The sequence below is a fragment of the Tigriopus californicus genome, chromosome 11, assembly GCF_007210705.1.
Source record: "Tigriopus californicus strain San Diego chromosome 11, Tcal_SD_v2.1, whole genome shotgun sequence".
NCBI classification, from domain to species: domain Eukaryota; kingdom Metazoa; phylum Arthropoda; class Copepoda; order Harpacticoida; family Harpacticidae; genus Tigriopus; species Tigriopus californicus.
Window position 1 is genome coordinate 13,018,389 of NC_081450.1, and position 23,768 is coordinate 13,042,156.

Below are 23,768 nucleotides of genomic sequence, written 5' to 3' on the forward strand. Positions count from 1 at the left end.
TCCATTGTTCTGTGATTCTTCAGTTCACCCTAAAACGGCTATTTTTGTCTGAGATTTTTTTTTCTAACCGCTACAGGGAATGTAATCCCTAGTACTATTTAAATGAAAGGTTATAATTCGTCTATTTATTACCTTTCAATCTTTATATCATATTTCCTTTACCAACGAAATTGAATTGGCAGACAGAGCTAGTCCTTGAATGTAGGGTATATCTGGAATGCTATGTAAAAATTTGTCCGAGTAGGACTTGAAAGATGCAACCGAATCAGCAAGGCCTATGTATTCCCTACGAATATTAGAGGGAAGCAAATTAAACAATGAATGAGCCCAAGAAAGAAGAGTAGTGGACTTCATTGTTCGAACTAGCCTGGATTCTCGAGGACTTGAAGGTGCTCTCAATACGCACATTAAGCCTCTACGGTCACTAGAATTGACCCTAAATCCTGGGTTGGGACAACGCTCATGGATGCCTTTGAAGATGTACGGTACCAGATACCTTTCGTACTGAACACTGTACAGTCCCAACTTTTTTAGTCTCTCCCAATACGAGAGCTCTCTCATTCCTGTGATGTTACTAGTGAAATATCTTTGGACTTGTTCTACCTTCTGCATAACAGCTGAACTCATTGGAGCCCAAATGGGTGAAGCATTTTCAAAATGTGGTTAAACAATCGACTTGTAAAGAGTTAGCATCGTGATGCTATCTCTGGACTTAAACGTGCGATATATCCAACCACATATTTGAAAGGCTTTTCCCACCTTCAACTGGATATGCTCATCGAACTTTCCATTATTTTGGAGGATTACACCTAAATCCTTCATGGATGAGACCTGCTCAATATCTTTACCTCCGTTATCTACGAGTGCAGTATTTGAAGGAGTTGGCCCAAACGTCATTGAGCGGAATTTCATTCCGTTCAGGGCCATATTACTCTCAGTTACCCAAGAGTAGATTTTATCTATGTAGGTCCTTTGCAAGGTTAGTGGAATCTTGGCCATTCCTACAAGAAACTAACTTTGTATCGTCAGCATAAGAAGAGAGAATGGCACTAATACTAAGCTTTTGAAGCGGGGCAACGAATATTATAAAAAGGAGGTGCCCTAAGATGGAGCCCTGGGGAACACCTGACTTGACATCATGTCTGTCACTATTTGCTTTCTATCCTGAATGAAGCTTCATATTCAATTAAGAACCTTGCCTTGGATCCCAATGTCATGAAATCTATTCAACAAAGGGCCATGATCTACTTGATCAAAGGCCTTGGCAAACTCAAGATAGACAACACCAACTGACTCGCGCCTTTCCAATCCCTCAATGACCTGCTCTAAATGCTCAATCAGTTGTGTAACCGAGCTAAAATGTGCTCGGAACCCGCGCTGGCTAGGAGGAAGGACTTCATTGACCTCAAGAAATTCAAAAAGTTTGGACTTCATGATCTTCTCAAACACCTTTGCAATTTGAGAAGTGAGAGTAATCGGCCTATAGTTACTGGGGAGCGGCTTATCTCAACCCTTTTAATATTGGAACAACGTGAGCTATCTTTAGTGAAGATGGAAACTTGCCCTGATCCAAGATGCAACGCATCAAGTACGAGAAAACAGGAGCAAGAACCAGTGAGCATCTCATCAGAAACTGAGATGTCACACCATTAGGGCCAGGAGAACTCGAGAGTCTGAAGTCTCTGATGGCCTCTAAAGCATCTTAATCTGTGATTGCAAGATCATCCAAATGCTCAATTTGACTAACATCGCCAATGTCAACAAACTCATCTTTAGTTCAATGAGTTGTTGCTCCTAAGTGCTATAGATTTGAAAACCCGCTAGAGAAATGATCTCCAAGCATGTTGGCCATAGCCTCTACAGTGTAACAGGAAAGTTCTGACCCCGTGTAAAACCAAATACTGTTCTTGTACCAAGATATTCATGTATTTCACCTAGTATCCTGTGTGCTCTCCATTCAATGCCACAACCTTTCTGACTCTATTTGGCATCGATTCAACCAAAGCTTCCAAGGTATTGGCATCAATAAGTGACCATGCCTTTTGTAATCGAGCTTTGAGTTGGGAAATTGTTGAGGCAGGAGACATTTCCGACACTCATTCTCAGGATTGCCCACAAATTTTCAATGGGATTCAGGTTAGGGGAATTGCCTGGCCATTCCCCTTTCCGCCAATACCGCTGAACATTATTTTCCAACCATTCAGTGGTTGTTTTAGCTGTATGCGGTGGAGCGCTATCCTGCATGAAAATTTGGTGCCTCGGTCAATCTTCTTCTTGTTAAAGGGCCACTGCAGCGGTCCCTTTTCATGGCAGGGAGTGCAAATTTGGTCAATATCTCCTCCTGGTAGTATAGAGCATTGACAGACTCATTTTCTGGCACGAAGTGTAAATCTGAGAGGCCACAAGGTCCAAACATTCCCCAAACCATGACTTTGGGTGAATGTTTTACAGTTGGATTGGGAGGAATATCACTTGAATTTTGGGCCCATATGCGATCACAGGCAGAGTTTGGGGGTGGAAAGAGATAGAACAGACTCTAATCAGACCACACAACCCTTTTCCAATCATCAACAGACCATGAGAGCTTGTCCTGGGCAAATTTAACCCGCGCAGTCTTCATTCGGGGGGTAAGAGGGGGCTTTTTCTGTTGCCGGTAAGATTTGGCACCCATTTGATTCTTGAAATGCAATCTGACAGTCTCTCTTGATATTGGGTAACCTTTTTTGGTCAATCTTGAGGCCAACTTCCGGGTGCTTTGCCTTCTTTTTCCAAGGCTGAGGGAAAGAACATGCTTCACCACTCCTTTCACAACTTGTGGCCGACCAGATCTTGGTTTGTCTTCAAGTGTTCTGCCGGCTTTGTGGCGGGCCCACCAGCGTTTGACAGTGCTCAAAGAGAGTTTCAGGGTCTTGGCAATAGCAGGCTGGCTCATTCCACCTTCAATCATCCCAATTATCCTACCTCTTTGTTTAATTTTTGAGTCAGGTGCCATTTTTTGAAGAGGGAAACTGTTCAGAATTGGTAGAGATTTGAAAAGGCAATGGATGATGATGATGCTTATGAAGTTGAACGTGGACAACAATCTAGATTTGTAGAGGCTTATTGCTAACCAATGAAAAGGTTCGTTTTGCTTGCATAGTAATGGACGAGTAGTGGTTGGGAAAAGCGGCAAATTTAAAGAGGGTCACAACTTTCCTGTCACAGTGTACATTGTCTATGGCTTTACCATCAAACAACTTTCCTGTCACAGTGTACATTGTCTATGGCTTTACCATCAACCTCAAAAGGTGTTTCATCTTTCTCTTAGAGTTTGCGCAAGAGAAAAATGCCTACGGATTCGACTTCACCTCCTGAACCACTCTACTCTCTTTTTCAACTGGTCTGTCACTATGGAGGCCTTAATCTGACCTTGTAGTGTAAAGGATCGTATGAATAACTTGTGAAGAGTTTGATATAGACTTGCCCTAAAGGGAATGCGTTTCTTTAGATACATGGTCCTATGATTTCAAATGGAAAATCTCACTTGATTCCGTCCGCTCACCGGGAATATGATCAATTTATTAGCCTATAACAAAGTAGACGAACTCGTACAAAACGACGGTAATCTATCAACAAAGGTGGTTCCATAGATATCCTCCCAAACGTGATTCGACCTTCGGCCAGTGCGTTCCCATTGTAAAGAGTCGGGGTTGATTTGATGGATCTCCCCTTCCCTGATCACGCTAAATCCTTTATTGTCTTTGAATTGAGCCACGTGGGGTTTTGTAAGAAATGGCCCGGGCGTATTGAACTGATGTGGGCATTCGTTCAATTCAAATGTTCCATCTTGGATCGTGATCACTTGGCAGTTGACCCAGTCCTCAAACATGAAGATCTGTTGTGTTCCATTATCATGTTCCAATGCTCCGCAGATAGGCTTGCTTATGGGAGCGATCGGGGTGACGGTGATTTCCTCTATGCTCTCATCGCTTAAATGGAACAAGTGCAACAAATTGCCCGTTCCTCCACCCAAGAAAGTGGTGGAGTCATTCAACCTGACCATGCAGTGGTTCACGGACGGTGTGGGAAGCTTCAGGGCCAATTCCGTGAACACCGTAGAGGTTTGATTGGCTCTGAACGTTCCAATTTGAATGTTATTCACCACTTCCTCTCCTCGTCTACCTCCGGCCAATATATAGAATTGAGAATCCATTTGAACCCCACTAGGAAAACTGATTGGATACGTCTGAGCCACGATGTCACTTTCGACAAAGGCATCCTTGGCCCTATTGAGGACACCACACGCTGCCGTGGAATGACCACAGAAAAACGGGTCCCCATTGAGGAGCGTACCAAATGCGGGGAGGCTAGTCCGAGGCAGATTGAAGGGTATTTCCTGTGAACAAACCGTTTCGGAAGAGGTCCAATCGATGATTTCAAATTGAAAGCCAGAACCACCCGTCTTGGTTCGCCCGGTGATCAGGAGCAAGCGGTCATCTAGGACATCTAATGGGTATGCCAAAACAGAGATCATGGATTAATACCAAGGGTCTATGTACAAGGATTATAGGCATAAATATTGGACAACATGCAATAAGCTAGAATGCCCAGGATCTCAATGATCCAAAATCAGGTGAGAGAATTTAACCTAAATGCATTTTTTATCATACAATAACATGCAAATTTGGTAGTACTTTTTTACAGGTACCTATTGGCTTATTTATGAACTCCATCACTTTTCTCGTTAGGATAATTCTCCCGACTTCTTTGAAAGTGTATACATTTTTTTATGTTTTCAACCACTCCCATCACGATTCCAATGTGTTTTAAACCATTCATGTCAAGCTTTGTTGTGTATAAATTTACCTCCATCAGCCACGATCGGCTCATTACAAAATTCCATGGTCCCATATCCAAAACGAACTTGTGAGCCTTGCGTTCCAACCAGGTCCAAGGAGTTGTTCGAATCTTCCCAAAGCGCCCGTTCTACATTCAAAGTGAAGAGGGACTTATCACTTCCAATGGCGTAAATCTGATCCATAGCAGCAAAGACATTAAGGAAAGTCACCCCGGAGACTAAAGGCACATTTATCCAAGATGTGAAAGTGCTAGTGAATATGGAACAAGTTTCTGAAGTGCAAGAGACGACTTGATATCCAATGTTTTTAGATAGAGCAGCACACATAGTGGATGATCCATCATTGGCAGGAATGGTGTCCGTGTCGACTGATCCATCTATTAAATCAATGATGACCGTGTCTTCAGAGGTGATTAAAAGCAACTTTTTTTTGTTGATCCCGGAGATGCAAAGTGTGTCGGATGGGGGTGAGTAGAATTCAATTTTCTGGAACTGATTCGCCCCGGGAGTTTGGTAGAACAACTGATCCCCTTCATCATCTTGGCCACTAATGACCCAAGTTCCATCTTGAAGTTGAGCACTCTTGACATTCGTGTTTAGAAGGGAGTCGGGTAATTGAAGATCCTCATGTCGGATTACACTAGTGCTATTCTCAATTTGGAGCAATTGATAGCACGCCCTGAAATCCTCGGCATCATTCCCGCAGATTGCGTATTCCTTGTCCAAAGTAAGTCGGGTAATGATCTTGTGATTATCCGGAGATCGACCCACTCCAAATTGGCATTCGGTTTCATGAGTGATCAAATTGTAAACTTGGACGACTCCAATATTTCCCGAAAATGAAGTCAATTGAGCGAAATTGACCATCCTCAAATCATCTTTAAATAAAGGAACGGCATGTTTTTTAAACCATTGCAAGCCATGTTCGATATTTTTGAGTAGTTTAAACATACTGTCAATTGGAGAAGGAGTGGTGGTGGCAATGGTGGGTATGCTAGGGGTAGTTTCGATTGGCTCCACTGATTTTGGACCTGGGCCACACCACTTTTTGACCCTTGGTCGACGCACTTTCTCGGAGCCAACCTCAACAATGTTGCAGATCTCCTTAGGGACGTCCATGCAAGTTGTCTCCGCCACAAGAGAGGGAACAAACTTGGACACAACATGGCAATCCTTCCGGGGAATCAGATTGCATCTCTCCGAGGGGATTTCTTGCACAAACTAGAAGAAGGTAGATCAAAATAGACGTCATAGGCCGCAATATTCTATTGAAAGACTATTGGGAAAAAAGGAACTATACACGGTTGTTTGAAGGTTTTTGGGCATTGGCTACAACAAATAATTAGTGAAAAATACGGACAGTACTATACATTTACAAGAAAAAAATCACTTTATTTATATCATAGAATATTGAAAACTTTTTTCTTCATATTTTGGTCTTATTCCCAAAAGACGATCAAAAGTATACTTTAGTCCAGGATATGTCAGTTTTGGCCTGTTTATGTGGAATTTAGTAGGCTTTAAAGCTCTTCAAAGGATACATGAGTAGAGAGACACTTTTCCAATCCTCTTATTTTGAGTTCAAAATAAATTTAAAAAACATTTACAGTAGTACGTAAAAGTTTTTGCCAAAAGAATTCGTTTGCCAATAATAGATTGGAAAAAATCTGGATTGCCTTCAGGCAATTTCAAATGATCGTTTTGTGTTGTGGCTTTACACGAAAAAATCCTGTCTACAAATATTCTTATCATCCTTCATGTACAACTCTTTTTATAACGTAACGGTTTTGTAACTATTGGATCGATCAATTGACACTTTCATGTAAAAAGTACAATACATGCCCTACAAAAATTCAAACAAGCCGCCAAGAAAGTAGACATTGAAGAAAATTAACAAATCTCGCCTGGGAGAAGCTTATTTATTTCAATCATCTTAGCATAAATTGTTTTCATTTATATTTCAACAAATATAGTGAATTGGTCTTCGAGGTTCAATATAGTCAGATATGTGAATTAGTTACTCCAGTAGTCGCAACTTCATGTGTTTAACATCAAAAATATAATTCAAATTCAGAGTAGTTGCAATTGATTATATTTCTTCTCCTGGTAATTCTAATTATGATGAATCAGCGCACCACCTTGATTGTTTTATTTACTGATTCATATTCCCTCTTTTGATCATTTAATAGCTAACTCTAGATGGACAACGATGGCGAGACAGTTCTTGATAGAATGTTGTTCTTGAAAATGTACCACTTCCTTCTAAAACCCATATCACCTTAGAATTTAATTAACCATGACATATCTTATCATACAAATGGTGGCATCTCTCTCTTAATCTAAATCGAACTAAAAAGGACGAGAAATGGGGAGGTTTAGGCAAGCTCTGGCAGGCTCGTTTGTTTGCTGGTACCAGTATCAGCGATGCAAGTTTGGGACTTCAAACACGTTTTTGAGAAGCTGACCCTTGTTTCGCATTGCTATATGACGAAAGGTCAGCTTCGATAAAACCAGCAAGAAACGCCAATTTTGCATCACTAGCATTGGCAGGCAAGTTTGTTTGCTGGTACCAGCGCTTGCCTAAATCCCAAAACATCTCAATATTGATTGCTTAATTACGCCACATTTTGTAATCAATTTCTTCTAGTCTAGAAAAACTTGCATTTGCAATGACATCGACCTTTTCACCCTTTTGATTGTTTTAAAACGTAATTTAACGAGACGGATTTTGACCCAAGTCGGATTGAAACCTAAAACCTCACGGTTGCTAATATACCTATCAAGGACTATGGACCCAAGGGATATCAAACTCATCATTCCATCCAGCTGAATCATACTGGATCTAATTCTCTGCTTTTAAGAAACAGTAATAAAATGACCAAGTAAGAACTTACAGATTTGACAGTAGTGTAACATTTCTCATTTCCACGGACCACTGGGCACACTTCGGGTCCACAGACTTTTCTATTGACTTGTTTGCACTTGGTTTTATGCGTGAGTTTGACATTTGGAATGTGCTGGATGGAGCAGATCCTTTGTGGAACTTGGGAACACCATGATCCATCCGGTTGGCATACCTCTTTGGTTTGGATCTCACACTCTGGAACGTGGTCCTCAACTTCATTCTCGTGGAAGTCTTTCTCACAAATCGTTTCAGTTTCCAGGGAACACGTGGTGTTCCCACTTAAACCACAATCCCTTCTCAATGGCTGATGACAAATCTGGACTTTTCTGAGACGTGGCACGTTATGGTACTCGATATAGCAATCCTTTTTGAAGCCATCCTTGCAATCCTCCACCTAAAAAATGCCCATCGTTTTAAGTCTCGAACTTCGAATCAAGATCTGTAACCCAATATGGTAATTTCGTCGAATTTGCAGTCATTCCGTGAAACTACAAATTGTCAAAATCAGTCATCTTTCGAGCATCAAAAGTCTTTGCTGGGATATCTTTTTATACCTCTTGGACTTGAAAGTTGGTTTTGTAGACGTCAAAACAGGATTCTTCATTGATATGTGTGCATCGCTCTTGTTCAATGATTTCAGTTTCTTCCACCATCACCACTTTATCCATACATGTCCATCCGGTTGGCAAGCCATTTAAAATGGTGTCATGACAAAAGACTTTGGGACACAAGACCAAAATAATGGTTGTCCATCTCTGAAATCCAAGAACAACATGGTCTACCACGTCGCCAAAGTAGTGGCAAGTCGATTCCGTTTACTTACCAAGTGACTATTCTTCATGGCCGGTGAAATTTGAACTGATTGGTATTGGACGATACTTCTGGGAGATAATCCACGGGAAAAATTCGGTCGTCATGGAATATAGGACTCCTTAATTCGTGCCATACCATTTGTATCAAATGCGAGTGTTCAACATCTTGCTCAATATCGCTTCCAAGAGGTCCAGCCGGAAGATCCTGGATGTGCTCGATTTCTAACACAGATTTGTTGTCAGGAGTAGTAAGTACTGCGTATAGGGCTCTTTAGAAAATTCCTAGATTTTTGGGTGCGTTATCGGTAACCGACAGATGCTTCATTTGAGCCGTTGATGGTCAAACAAAGGCATGAACCATCAAAGGACTTTTCAATATCAATAGAGTACGTGGTGACGCCTACCCTTTGGTTGGGTCCTGTGATTAAGGCCATCAAAAGCGATCGAAAATTTCCTTTTTTCTCATCCACTAATGTACTTTCATCGAATTCCGCTCCAATTTCTTGACAAAGGACACCCGAATTAGCAGACAGATCTGTAGGCGTCTTACTTTTCGAGGATGTAAAATCAGACACTCAACACATTTTACGTATATCTTTAGAGACAACCAAAATATGCATTATACATTTTATGTGCTTAAAGTGGTACATTTGCACATTGAACACATTTTATATTTCTAAGTATTTTTTGACTTTGGGCAAAACAGGATTTTTGAGAAAATTATCCCTAGATGGCGTGGGTTCGTTTCCCGCGTTTTTAGGGTGGAGATGAGGCTAGTGCAATTCCCTTGTGAAAGACAGGTCCCTAGTTTGATTCTCCTCTCCAACCTTCCTCAAGAAGACTTTAAAATGCTAAGAGCCACCATAGACAAAGATTCAACATGACACTGGACAAGGACATTGCCTATTGGAAAAATTAGAAAATTTGATGGCCGGCTTCGTTTTCCGACAAGGCTCAGCCCTAAGATAAAAAAACTCAATGAACAATGTTTCCATACTGGTCTGTTGGCAATTTGCTAGTTTGATTGTCAACACACCTGTCTAATGAACTTAACTGAAGGTACAAGTACAAAAGAAAAGTAATGCAATGGAGTTCGGGCTTGCTTGAGGGAATTCAATGCACATTGTTCTGGTCACTGGTCATTTGCCTTTTGCGTTGCTTTTAAAACCGTTCTTCCCACCAGCAGTCATTATTTTGCGCTGTTTTGTCGCTAGTTCCCTTTTACAGATTTAATGCATTTTCCTAATTGTGAGTCCAATGTGTTAATTTCAGAGCACATCTGTTTGCATGTTTTGACCAATTGTTATGCATATTTCAAATTTTAGCGAATATTTCTTGGCATATTTTATGTCACAAAATAGATATTTTTCTGCATATTTTGGCCCGTCTCTATTTAACTTCCTAGATTGGGCCTGTCTGATTTTTCCTTTGCTTGGACGAACGGTCTTTATCAGCCTGCAAATTTTAAATATAGAAGATCTTTAACTGTATTCTATGTCCAGTTAAAAGTAGGTAAAGCTTCCCCAATTCGATTGCTCAGCAACATTGTGAATATGCTTTATCCATCTGGGCTCGACTTAATTCAACGTCCAAGCGCTCAATCTCGAGGTATTACCTCGCCTCAGGGTTCCAAATTAACTGGAAAGTTTGCGACAGTGTGTACAATATTGAAAGATGACAAGAAAGTACGAAATATCCAGGTCTTAGCATCAATTGTTGTAACCGTAGATCAATGTACCGGTAAAGATGAGTAAAAGAGTAGAAATTTAATATTCCAAGTTGCAGTTCAAAAGTCTGCAAAATAGTTTGAAAAAACGAGCAAACCTTTTTTTTATGATGTAACAAGAACTCCTAACGAGTTGATTTGAAAGCTTGTCATTGAGATGGACCTCTTTATCTTGAGTTTAGGATCGATGGATGAAACAAAGTGACGTATTGTGGTAGGGAACACCAAATACATTTTTTTGTCTAAAGATAATTTCATTTCCTAAAAACTATATGCCGCCTTAAAATATCGGCAGTTGGTGCTTATCTTTGCAATATTTTTCAAGTTCAAATGGTGTCTATGTTCTTGCTCGCAACATCCAACAACTTATTTAATAATATTGACTTTTTAAACACCGGCTTGCTCAATGATTTCGTAATGCCTTAAGCTTTGTTTCACGGAACCTTGTTCCGACGATTTTTTCTCTTACTTGGGCTGGGTCGTACATTCCCCCATTCGCCTTCACAAATTTTGTGGAAACTTGACAAATCAGTCTCCCCTTTTGCTCAAACTGAAAAAAACAACATTTTGGTAAATCAATAGCCGTCATACCTGCATTTTACCGTAATCTTACTATCAATGCGGGCCATTTTTCAGTACTTCAGGCTAAGGAGGAGGCCTTTTGGCCAATTTTCCTTGAAATAGTGCACATGAAACGTCGAATGTACGACCAAGGTGTCGTGCCATCTCCAATAATAATTCCCGTATTTCTTTGTCCATCACGTCAACACTTCTGTTCCCCATATTTCTTCGTAATATTCATATCTCTCAGCAGACGTCATTGCAGTTTCGTGAGGAGTTTGTCAAAATACTACGAAATTCTTGAGCAGGCCAAAGTTTACTACTAAAAACAAGATACAGAGGACAACATTAGACAAAAATAACGTTTGCAAGGCTTAAAAAAGTCGTTTGTAAAGATAGACAATTCTAACGTAGGAAAAATTTGTCCAACAACAGATTTTTTTCGGCTAAAAAGTATTTTAAGTGCGTCAATGAATAAAACAATGATAGTTTATTAAATTTCAATACTTCATGAACCGTTCCTTTCATGAATAAATGAATTGCAACTCTAGTCTAATCTTCCTTCCCTGCTTTGATGTCCCAATGGGTCACAAATCAGAAGACAGCGGTACTGTCTCCTTTTGATGACTTCTGCTTTGACTACAACAATGGTTTATTTCATTTGTACTCGGAAAATTATTTCTCGAATTGAATCCCTATCCATGAATTTTACTTAATACAAGCATGCCATGTAAATTGCTTCCAAGGACAAAATGTATGTTAGCGCGGCTTTAGATTGCGATGGAAAAACGGGATTGAATTCGGTTTGAGGATTGCAGTAGGACTAGTGTTGTGGCGAGTTTTTTGCTATGCCAGTCTTTGTTCGAATTGAGTACATTGAAGGATTCGAGTCTTTTACCGACCTTGCCCCAATAGTAGTCCTACTTACATCTTCAAACCGGATCCAATCCCTGTTCTCCATCGTAGTGTAAAGCCGCCCTTATTTTTGGCATTTTCATAACCATTTTCAGTCTTTAAGGCTTCAAAGGTCTTGAACCTTGTACTTAAAAGATCGCTCAGCCAGTTGGTTGAATAAGATTGGAGTACTTATTTGCCATTTTAGAGCCGAACCAAACACGCTGCTTCTAAGTAAAAGGCTGTTGTAAAGAATCGGACAACCTAAATTGGCTCCAGTCCATGTAAGCCCATAAGGTCAATTAAAATTAAAAAAGGCGAACGTAGACCTTGAGACGGTTTCACCCCATAATCAGAAAATATTATCAAAATTTGAGCGCAAAAAAAAAAAATTGCACTCAGCCACAGCAACAGTCAAATTTTCACAACTAGTTCAGTTGTGGTAGAGTACGAATACAGATTGGTGAAAGGTGGAGTTCTCACTTCTTCGCCGAATCATCAATCATTTTTTGTGCTCCCCTTTGTGGAACAACCCTTGTCATCCTCTGGAATGGATCCATGTCAGATATATTCAATTGATGAAAACTGATGCTTCAACGAAATTGCGAAAAGACACCCTTTTATGACGGATGAACTACTTTATGATCCCTTTCGAAATGCTGTTCTCCTTTGCTCCATTTTCATACCCTGCAAGGCTATAAAGCTTGACTTTTTATATAACTTGCTGAAAATGTACAAGTCATTGATTGAATCTTGCTTTGAAAGGGCTTTCTAAACAGTATTGCTAGAAACATGGGGTTGTTATGAGGGCATTGAAAAAATCATGACGCTTTTTTGCATTGATTTTGTCGGACTCGGATTGTTTTCTTATTCAGTATTTGAATTTCTCCTGTTTCAATCTTTTTGAAAATTTCATTAACTTGACCGTTTAAAGAGCCTTCAACTGGGTATATGTATTGCAGTTTCATAACCATAACTTCCTTAAAGATCATCTCTTAAACAGTTCTAGGCCCGTTCCACTAATTGGATGAATCCTATTTTTGCAAGCTTTGCGCTCAATATCAAGTTGTACGACTTGCATGTTCTCTCTAGTAACCACGTAGAAACATTATTGAATATGCTTTGTGGGCTTTGTGGTCTGTGAAGTACCAGAGGTTAAGGCACTTTGTGTCATCTCTCCTCATTTGTTATGATATTCTGTAAATTAGATTTGCTCCTTCCATGAACCGAAAAGAGGCTCACTGTTTGCTCACCAGCGTCGCTCTCTCTCTCTCTCTCACTCACTCTTTCACTCTTTCTCCTCATTGTCCATATTACACTCTTCTTGGATCGAGGAGGGGGTTCTCATGGGAAAAAGGAACATGTTCGTAAACTGCTCTACTATGTCAGTTGGAACGGAAGGAGCACCATCTTGCTCAAGAGAGAGAGAGAACGATTGTTACGATAATAATGGCATTGTCGGCTTAAGAATAAAAAGTAATAACATTGGCAAGAAGATTTGCTTTTCTATTGCTGATTTGGCATTTATGCCCGGATATAAAAATATGTGTTCCATGCTTGGAACCACATTTCGTTCCACATTCATCATGCACGAAGCTACTGTGATCTACACTCTCTTAACAGTTACTACCACTCTGGCGCTCAATGTTCGGCCATTAGCCAAGAAAAGTATTCATGAACATCTGATCCAACGAATGGTTCCAACTCCTGAAGGGGAGGTTCCAACCACTGGTGAAGATGATTACAGTTATCTTTTCTCTGCAGACGATGAAAATGGCTTTGAAAATTCACATCTCGTTAACATCCAATGGCCCGATCCACCCCCAATAGTTCCTCGCCATGAAAGTGAACTTCCACCCAAGGAACCCAGGCTTGAATGGAACAATGGAACTACCTCAAAATCGCCTACATGGATTCGATCAGGTGACAATTCCACTCAAAAATCCATGGATAGATGGTATAAAGATGGCGATTATTGGATCATCGATATTTCTGAAACGAATGAGAATAATATCAACGAGGAACTAGAGGATCCTCATTTCTTGGACCGAATCGTGGGAGGTACAGAGACTGATCCAAATGAGTTCCCTTGGATGGTGTCATTACAAACCACAAATGGTCAACACTTTTGTGGGGGATCCATAATCCATAGCAAGGTATCAGTACAACTTTTTGCACAACAAGAGCTAAACTTAGGTAATGCAATTTGAATTCTCCCTCAGTACATCCTCACTGCGGCTCATTGCTTGAGTTGGGGGGTCACGAGGGTTCGAGTATCATTTGGCAAACACGATTTGACCAAAAAAGAGACGGGGGCTTTCAGTCGCAACGCTAAGGAATTAATGTATCACAAGGATTATTTGGAGCACCAACCTGATTACGACATTGGTATGATTAAACTGAGGAAACCAATTCCGTTCACCGAAAGCGTGAATCGTATTAGAATCCCAAACCCAAATATCCCATCCTTACAAGGCAAGAAAGCAATATTTTACAGCCTCAAAAGATTCTCTTAGATCAACATTTAGAAACCGATTGATCCAGGTTATAGAGCAATGGCGGCTGGTTGGGGCAACGTGGCCTATACAAGCTTGGAGGGCAGCTCTGTGTTGCGAAAGGTAACCATTCAAGTGTTTTCGAATGACTACTGCCAAAAGAAATACTTTATGGACAACATTACGGAAAGAATGATTTGTGCGGGATCACGCAAAGGAGGTAAAGACTCTTGCCAGGGAGACAGTGGTGGACCTCTTGCGATGAAGGTTCGTAAAACTGATATTGATAAAAGTGGATCGATTCATTGGGGTTGGTTTTGTGTTGACCACAGTGCACGTTTTGAAACATATTTTTTTTCTTCTTTTGTTCACAAGGTGCTCAACACCAAGTATCAAATCTTGTCTGAAAACAACTACAGTAACAAAACGGCAATCCCCGTAAATTGGCAATGATAGATGTTTAGTTGATGATATTGCCGCATGTTGTCCCGTGAGGCTCTGTTCTAATGGTCATTTTTGAGGGGAGGAGATGGATCTGATTTAGTAATCCATCGGGATCCAAAGAGAGCCGTAGTCATCATCAACAACAATATCAGTAATGCCATTACATGTTCCTCTTACAGGGAAAAAACTATGGATACGTGCAAGTCGGAATCGTTGCTTGGGGGCGAGGCTGCGGTTCTAAGCAATATCCCGGAGTCTATACTCGTGTTTCCAAGTTCACAGATTGGATCAGAAAGAAGGCCGATTTGAGCTAACCTTTCTTGTCATAAGTTTGTACATTTGCTCCATTCAATCAATGAGAGTAGAATTAAAATGATAAATGCATGTGCGTAATGTTTATTGTTCCATGTGTTCCAATTTCAATTTCATGATCAATCTATCAAACTAAGGTGGCGTGTGTGGAAGGGAACGATCCCTGCCCATTTGTTCCATGAGATCCCGAACTCTACCTCTCTTTTTTGTGACTGGTTCCAATCTTGGTAAAAGCTTTCATGCACTTATGAGTTTGAGATGTCCGTTCAAAACGAAGGAAAATCTGGCATGAAGGCATTGAACATGATCCAACAAAAGTGATCCATTGACCAATGACCTAATCCACTTGAAATCCTATTTGAAACAACCAATCAACCATTTCCCACGAGATTAAGAGCACATACTTTTTCGGTCCTTTTATGTCATAGACATATATAGCTCACTAGATTCGTCCCTGAAAGGTTAACGCTCAGATATTACTCCAAGATATTATTCATATCGTTTTTCTTCTCAATTGTTCTCTTCCACAAAAAAAGTTTCCATGGATCTCTTTTTGCAAATAATCTACATTCTTGGATAAACCATGTTCAGACTCTGATGTTTTTTTCATAAAAAGTATCAGTATTCGACAATGCAAAATATATTTGTCTCTTCTATGCAGCTCTGTGGATCGGACAAAGGTAACAACATGAGCTCAAAGTAGCCAAAGTAGCCACCAAAAGTTGCAAAGAGTCGATGGTTCTTATCTTAATTGAATCCAAAGAAACGGAAAGCAAACCAGGACTCAAGGAACAAAAGAAAGGGAGAGTCATAGATTTGTGATCCCCAAGCTAGATGAAAGTGCAGAAAAGGCCACTTCTCGGATAAGGGTTCGTTCGCGCGTGATCTATGTAAATCTAGGATGTTCCTAATATGTTCATAAATAACCATAGAATTCTAACTTGCGATCAGCGAATGTCGTTGGATTAAGCTTTACGTAAATAAGTCAGAGTGAAGGAAGTGATGGAATACTAATGGTCTGATCTTTTTCTCCTATATACGTATATAAGAGTGCCTACATCCCTTGACCGGATCTTCGATGCCCTTGTTTTTTTGGAAAACACCCACGCATGTCAAACTGCGTACGTACTTATATTACAGAACGAAAGCTTTCCATTAATCAAGCAGTCCTGCTTATATACTCTCCCCAACTCCCTGACTTGTTAGTAAAGCTCTGGAACATTGTGGGTAAATAGACCAAGGGGTGACATTCCTTGAGGGAGAAGAATTTGCATGTTCCAATTCGTTAAGATCAACTTCGGAAGGGACGGACCTAAAACAATATTATTTTATTCGTATCTTAACATGTTATAGAGACTCCAGAGATGTGGTCCAACCAACTCATTTCAAAGTTTTGTCCTCAAAATTACATTTTTTAACTCGCTAGGTTGATTCTCACGGGCGTTTTGGACCCTTTCCATTTTAAGTTTTTCTGGTTTCTGTTACTATCAGTCAAGGCAGAGAGAAGCCGTGGTAAATGCGGAATTTCTTTGGGAACTATTTAATGGGTGCGAATCATGAAATCATGTAGTAGGAAAGAATTCAAATGTGAACCATGGAAAACGTCCCATTTGCGGACATTTGCCAGAAAATGAAAGTGGGTGATCTTTTTGAGCGACATTTTACAAAAAAGAATCAGAGTGATGGTCGCTTTTATTGGGTATTTAATCTAAGTCAAATCACGTACGTGCTTTGAAGGAGAATGTCTTTTTGGTCAAAAAATACGAGTTGTCTATCGAAAAAACTGCAAAATCGTAATTTCCAACTTTTTTGCATTGCATCAATTTCACATCAGACAGCAAAAGTATCTCGAAACAAGCTTTGATCTAATTCATCATCACTGTCATACATTACATAACTTTACATCCAAATTTGATGAATGGCAATCCCAGACATCATGAATATCAATTGCAAATTGCATGGAATCCCAAAGTTTCAGATCTTAGTCTGCCTTAGTTATTACTTTTCAAGCTCAGTACCAAAGGATCCAATCGAAGTTTTGTAAATCCAATAACAGTTTTTTAATCAAATCCTATTCGTAAAATTTTCCAACAGGTGAAGCCATAAAAAGGGCAAGCGTTGGCAATGATAACGAATAAATCCTTTTTTTGGGTTTGTTTTTTCACGGGCTTTTCTAACTGCTACAGGGAATGTAAGCCCCATTACTTTTAAAATGAAAGGTTATAATTAGTCTATTTATTACCTTTCAATCTTCACATAATATTTGTACAATATTAATATATATAATATTCTACCAACGAATTTGAATTGGCAGACCAAGCTAATCCTAGAATATATGGTTGATGTGGAATGCTATATAAAATTTCTCCAAGTACCGGTTGACTTGACATTATTCCCTACGAATATTGGAGGGAACCAAATTAAACAATAAAGGAGCCCGAGAAAAGAAGAGAGTTGGACATCATTATTTTAACTAGCCTGGATTCTCGAGGGCTTGAAGGTGCTCTCAAAACGCACATTAAGCCTCTACGGTCACTATAATTGACCCTAAATCCTAAATTGATCCTGGGTTGGGACAAAGCTCATGAATGCTTTTGAAAACGTACAATATCAGATACCTTTCGTACCTTCTCTGAGTACTGTACAATCCCAACCTTTCTAACCTCTCCCAATACGAGAGCTCTCTCATATCTTCAATGTTCCTAGAAAAACATCTTTGGACCTGCTCGAGCTTTTGCAAACCTGCTGAACTGATTGGAGCCCAAATGGGAGAGGCATATTCAAGATGCGGCTGAACAATCGACTTGTACAGAGTTAGCATCGTAACACTATCTCTTGACTTAAACGTACGATATATCCAACCACATGTTTGAAAAGCCTTACCAACTTTCAACTGGATATGCTCATCGAACTTTCCATTATCTTGGAGGACTACACCTAAATCCTTCATGGATGAGACCTGCTCAATGTCCTTACCTTCATCATCTAATAGTGGAGTGTCTAATGGCGTCGACCCAAAGGTCATTGAACGGAATTTCATTCCATTCAAGGCCATGTTACTCGCAGCAACCCAGGAGTAGATTTGGTCTAGGACCTCTAACAGACAACCGGGGTTCTGATCATTCCTACCAACTACCAATTTTGTATCATCAGCATAGGAAGAGATACTGACATTACTACTACCAAGCTTCTGAAGTGGAGCAATGAAGATGATGAAAAGGAGAGGACCCAAAATGGAGCCCTGAGGGACGCCCGACTTGACATCATGTCTGTCACTAAGGGATCCCTTAACCTTAACAATTGTTTCCTACCAGAAATGAAACTTCTTAGCCAATTGAGAACCTTGCCTTGGATCCCAATCTCATGGAGCCTGTTAACTAAAAGGCCATGATTTACCTTGTCAAAGGCCTTGGCAAAGTCGAGATAAACTACGTCGACCGATTCATGGCTCTCCAGTCCCTCAATAACCTGCTCTATATGTTCAATCAGTTGGGTAACCGTGCTAAAATGTGCTCGGAACCCGTGCTGGCTGGGAGGAAGGACTTCATGTATATCAAGAAATTCAACAAGTTTGAACTTCATGATCTTCTCAAACACCTTCGCAATATTCGAAGTGAGAGAAATCGGCCTATAGGTACTGGGGAGTGACTTATCTCCCCCTTTGAAAAAAACAACATGAGCGGAGGGGAACTTGCCCTGGTCCAAGATGCAACGCATCGAGTACGAGAAAGCAGGAGCAAGAACCTGTGAGCATCTCATCAGAAACTGAGATGTCACCTAATCAGGGCCAGGGGAGCTCGAGAGTCTCAAGTCCCTGATGGCCTCTAAAGCATCCTGATCTGTGACCACGAGATCATCTAAATGCTCAACTTGACAAGCCTTGCCAGTCCCAACAAACTCATCAATAGAGCAATGGACTGTTGCTCCTAAACTCATTGGAGTTAAAAACTTACAAAAGTGTACGTTTCAAAGTAATATCGTCAAAAGTTTATTTGGGCCACCATCGGGTCGAAAATTTTGCAGCCTCTCCTCTTCTGAGTTTCAAAAGTGATCTTTGGGCCCAAATTTAGTGTTGTTGATTGGTGTGGCAAGATCTCTAGGTTCATATTATTTGCCTATTTTGGATAAATTGAACTGCTACCGATATACTAAGTGTTCTCGTCCGTTGTGAGTTATCAGTGGCCGAGTCCAAGTATACCTGCTACGACGGCAAATCACGTACAGATGAGACTAGGCCTGTAACTGTAGAATGAGCAAATATTTTCAAAATATGAGCTCGGGGGATAAACCTTTGACTCTTTATCGGATCCCGATTAAACATCTGTGCCTGCGATTACTTTTCTAATCTTTGGTTGAAGAAGTCAAAATATTTCAAAAGCTAGAAATCCCTCTTTACTTTAGATGACAATCGACTTGCTATAAAGGACTTTCAAGAACCGTCGACAACTAATTGTGAACAGGTTCTATTCAGGAAAAAGCTCATCTAAATCGGCCAAAAACTACCCAAATTGTTGTTCAATGTTCAATGAAAAGTAGAATCAAACCCCCAACAATTGACCTCGTCAATGAAAACTTTGCCCCTAATAGGAATTTGTTCCTGAAACACCCAAATTCAAAGGCTTGTTCCATTAATCTATCAAATCCTTCAAGGTCTGACAAGGCTGTAACCGACAAAGTTCATGACCTTCTCTTGGTGCAGATTCCACAGATAAGCGTAGTAAGGCAATGTAAACAAAAAACCATTAGTTTCACGTGGAATTTGCTTCATTTCAGATTACGTCAAAAGCTTCACGCAACATTATCCTAAGTGAAACATGTAAGAGATATATTCTGGGATGGATTTGAATCCAAGTTTTGACTTCCAACGATTGGGTTTATTGTTGGTAGGCACTGCTTAAACTCCTTTCGTTGCACGCTTTTTCTCCTCTCTTTTAACCTTTTATCTTGACTTTATTAGGCTGTCAACAAAACGGTCTCAGTTTTCAGGGAAATATGACAAATCATCAATTTTCAGTGGCCAAGGTTTTTCCTGACAATCCTGAGCAGTGGTGGGCACCATACTGCAATTCCTTCAAATACTCGAACATTCTGGATTGCCAATAATAGCATTTACTTGTTCTTCCGAACAGTTAAAGTGCTCGAACCTCATCTAGAAGTCTGTGAATAGTCAATTTAAGCTTATATATTGAAATAAAAGTGATAGTGTTATTATCAAGCATGAAACAAAATACCACATTAGGTTATTATGGAGTAACCATCTTTGGTACATGCTAGAGCACTAAAGCAAATAAACGGTATGGTCGAGGAAGAAAAAAGGTCGTAAGTATTGCTTATCTCGCTAATTGAGTGCTTCAGATTGTCCTCGTTCGTGTGTTGAATTCATTTGGCCAATCTGGTCTCTTAAAGTCCTTCCTTCTTTCCACACCACAACCACCACCACCACCAACACCATCATCGTTTCCAGCTTCGATCCCACTCACAAAGAAATGAGGTTCCAAAACCGACCCAATTGAAGTGCATGCAGCCATAAATGTTTATGATTTTGGGGCTCATGCACAAACTAAGGCCCATAATCCTATGAAATTCCCGTATTTGATGTTGGTTTAATAGGATCTCGTCTCTTCATCTTTTTCCACGGTACCCTCTTCGTTCCTCACCTCATGGCAACCTTTTTAGCTCTTTTAAATGAGAGTGCATTAAAGGCTCTTTCAGGACAAATTTTTGCATTCACTTGCAAAATCCAAGTCAACTCAAGACTCTCTTGGTCCGTGGAGGTTTTTAAACATTCCCGACATTGCATCATATGAAGTGGTTAATGGCAGGTTTTAGGGCGTCTTGTCAGGTTAGGGAATCAGTCACCAGAATACGGCCATATCCCGCCTGTCATTTCCTTTGGGCTTCTTCCTCCATTTTGCCCAAGATAATTTCATCAGAATGACTCAAAAGCGTCTCTCCTCCTGTCTCTTCTAGAACCTCATTTTAAGAGGAGAGAAGGGGGGGAGGTAAAATTCAATTAAGGAGTTTTGTTTTTCAGGGCCATCATGCCCCTTCCTCCTCGACAGTACGTAGACTAGTTCTACAGGTTCTCAATTTGGGCTTGTCCTCCTTTGCTTCCTAGAAGACTATGCCATCACCAACGATGCTCTCTCTCTCTCTCTCTCTTCAAAGACATCACGTGAGAAAGGTCTTTAGAGGCTTGGAGGCTGGCTTGAAGTTGACTGGCCCACTTTCAAGTCTGTGGTTATAGGGTATGTGCATGTGTGTGTGTGAGAGTGTATCTACAGCCAGCCCATAGCCACCATGAACAAATGAAGTCCCTTTGTGAGCATTGGAAAAGGAAGGAGAGCGGGAATTTCGAATTTCCATACAAACGACGTGATTACACCCTCCCTGAGGATCAACTTAACCTACAAGATGACAACAACCGTGGAGCTGAACATGTGAACTTCCCTCATCCTTGAGTTCCAACACGATCCCAATGTTTTTGTTTCTTGCTGGCATGGAGTGGCCACCCTGTCACGCGTCATGAGCCATCTGATCATAATTTGGTATGGTTGTTGTTGTTGATATTATTATTGTGAGAGCTTGTCACGTGTCAGGTCTCGTCAGTTCTCGTTCGTTTCCCATAAGAAACACGTCATGTTGTTCCTGATGATCCCTCATTGACATTTTCCATTTCGTTGCTCATGATTGATTCTACCACACCTGTGAATGTATCATAACCTCATAGGAGGTAACCTCCTCTCCTCTCCTATTTCTTCACTCAATCCTCCAAATGGTCTTTGTTCCTACTTCACAGTTCCCATTTCCAACCCTCCTCCACGAAATCGAGAAACCTCCTGGCATGCCTCCCTCCTACCAAGACATGAACCGTATCTCATCATGATCAGTCTCGCTGTTGGGTGGAATACACCGTAATAAGGTCTTGAATCAGGGTCTCGGTGCAAGTAATTCGCCTTTTAGACTCGGCCTGCTTTGGCAGTCAAGTCACACTTGGTGGAGAAAATGGTTTTTTTTCTTCTCCGGGATCTGTCACCCTTGGAAGAGAGGAAAGTAATCCCTCGTGATAGTTGAGGAGGCAATGAAGGGTCAACTGGGATTACACCTAGGATCAGGGACCATCTTGAAAAGGGATTGGCCTCATCGTAGTCCAAGGAACACACAATTTGGTCCAAAATGTGTGAATTGTCACGGAGAGGCCGAGGAAGAATGAAAATCAGCCGTTCGTTCCGCGTACAAATACTACTTTTGGAATTAGACTGGGAGTGAGTTTGGAATTGAGTTCTGGGAGAAAGAGAACCGCCGATCTTTTTAGATTTCTCATTTCAAAAAGCCATTCTTATCTGAATGGTCTGGATGAGGAGAAAGGAAAAGTGGGCCTTAAATTAACGCCAAAGGAGAAAGGAACAAAGTCACACGCACTTTCCATTGGTTCTTATCTAAATTGTTTGGGTCCCAGATTCTAAAGGCAGAAAGGACCTCCTTTCGTTAGCAAAAATCAGCCACAGGGTGAAACATAATGCTATTAAAACTCAGCTCTAACTTCTTGTCAACTCTTATGACTAGTTTTTCACAGAGGACTTTGGCTTTGATGACCTGGAAGTAGCAACCAAAATTCTGTGGATTAACCAAACCTTCGATAGCTTTTGGACTCCGAATCACCCTGTTCGTTGATGGCAAATGGCCTTAGATTGACTGGTTGACAATCAATTCATCAACATGGAAAGTCAATTAGATCTTTTTGTTCCCGCCTTAAGAGCTAGCAAAAGAGAGATAGAGGGAGAATGAGCGAGTGAGGAAAAGATAATTCCATTGTTCATAGAAAATGAGATAAGTCTCGGCAGGACCGTGCCAAGATCCTCTTGTTTTCCTTGTTCCATTTATCTAACATCTTCTGAAGTGGAGGAGGGGGATCTTGGATCAGCACTTGATTATGGTACAATTGTTCCATGAGTGAGGTGTGGGAGATCTTTCGACCTTGCAGGCCCAATAATTACAAATCTAAGATGACTCCAAACCAGTTTCTTCGTCTTCAATCTTTAGAACATGGAGTCAATTTGGCAGAGTTGTTTCGAACCAAGTGAGTAAAGAGCTCTGCCATGATCTTTCTCAAGAGTGATTTATTTTGATAGAGAGAAGGAAACAGAGGGCCAACGCCATGCTGCTTTGGACTATTCCACTGTAATATATGTTGGCTACCTTCAGTGGTCCCAAAAAGTGGAGCAATTAAGAATTTTGTTTCGCGATTCTTGATCATGTCTAGGGAATGATGTGATTGAACATTGGGCTTTTAATTTTGTCATGTTGACGTTTTTCGGGATGAATATGGAACAGTGAAGGTCCGACTTTCAAAGGGTCATGGAACAAGCTGTAATCCTGTTCCAAAAGGGACAGTGGGGACACCCCTCGAAAAGACTGGAGACGGTGCAATCAGTTATTGAGAGACCTCCCGATTCCGTGCAATTATCGGAAAAATGCTCTCCCGGTGTTCCCAATCATGGAGCAGTTTCCTTTCCAATTCGGAAACACTTGACAAAAATCATGTTCTACGATCTCCAGTTTAAAGCCTGAAACGGGGCAATCCGTAACATTAGTCTAGAGCAAACTTCCCTTTTACTACCTCCGCAGATAGAAACGGAGGGAAGCTCTCAATTAAGTTGGAGAGACTGCTCTTTTGTGCCAGATTTACTTCCTTCTCTTTCTGTGTCTCTTCAGACTTTGAGAGACTTTCTAATGAGCTTTTCTCCCATTAAAATCGGCGGCATTTTTTCCCTACTGACTT

The 23,768-nt window shown here is 40.7% G+C and overlaps 1 protein-coding gene across 2 annotated transcripts; it reads left to right on the forward strand.

Annotated features, from left to right (window-relative positions):
- The first annotated feature begins 12,891 nt into the window (after nucleotides 1-12,891).
- Nucleotides 12,892-15,674, forward strand: LOC131890902 (trypsin-3-like). 2 transcript variants are annotated; one of them, XM_059240348.1, is made up of 5 exons: nucleotides 12,892-13,403; nucleotides 13,500-13,891; nucleotides 13,958-14,210; nucleotides 14,280-14,497; nucleotides 14,854-15,674. In XM_059240348.1, exons 1-5 carry the CDS (start codon nucleotides 13,082-13,084, stop codon nucleotides 14,986-14,988), a joined length of 1,320 nt encoding a protein of 439 aa, XP_059096331.1. In that variant the 5' UTR covers nucleotides 12,892-13,081; the 3' UTR covers nucleotides 14,989-15,674. The 2 variants fall into 2 exon arrangements, with proteins under 2 accessions (XP_059096331.1, XP_059096332.1); XM_059240349.1 differs by having other exon boundaries at nucleotides 12,892-13,211; nucleotides 14,854-15,672.
- The last annotated feature ends 8,094 nt before the right edge of the window (nucleotides 15,675-23,768 follow it).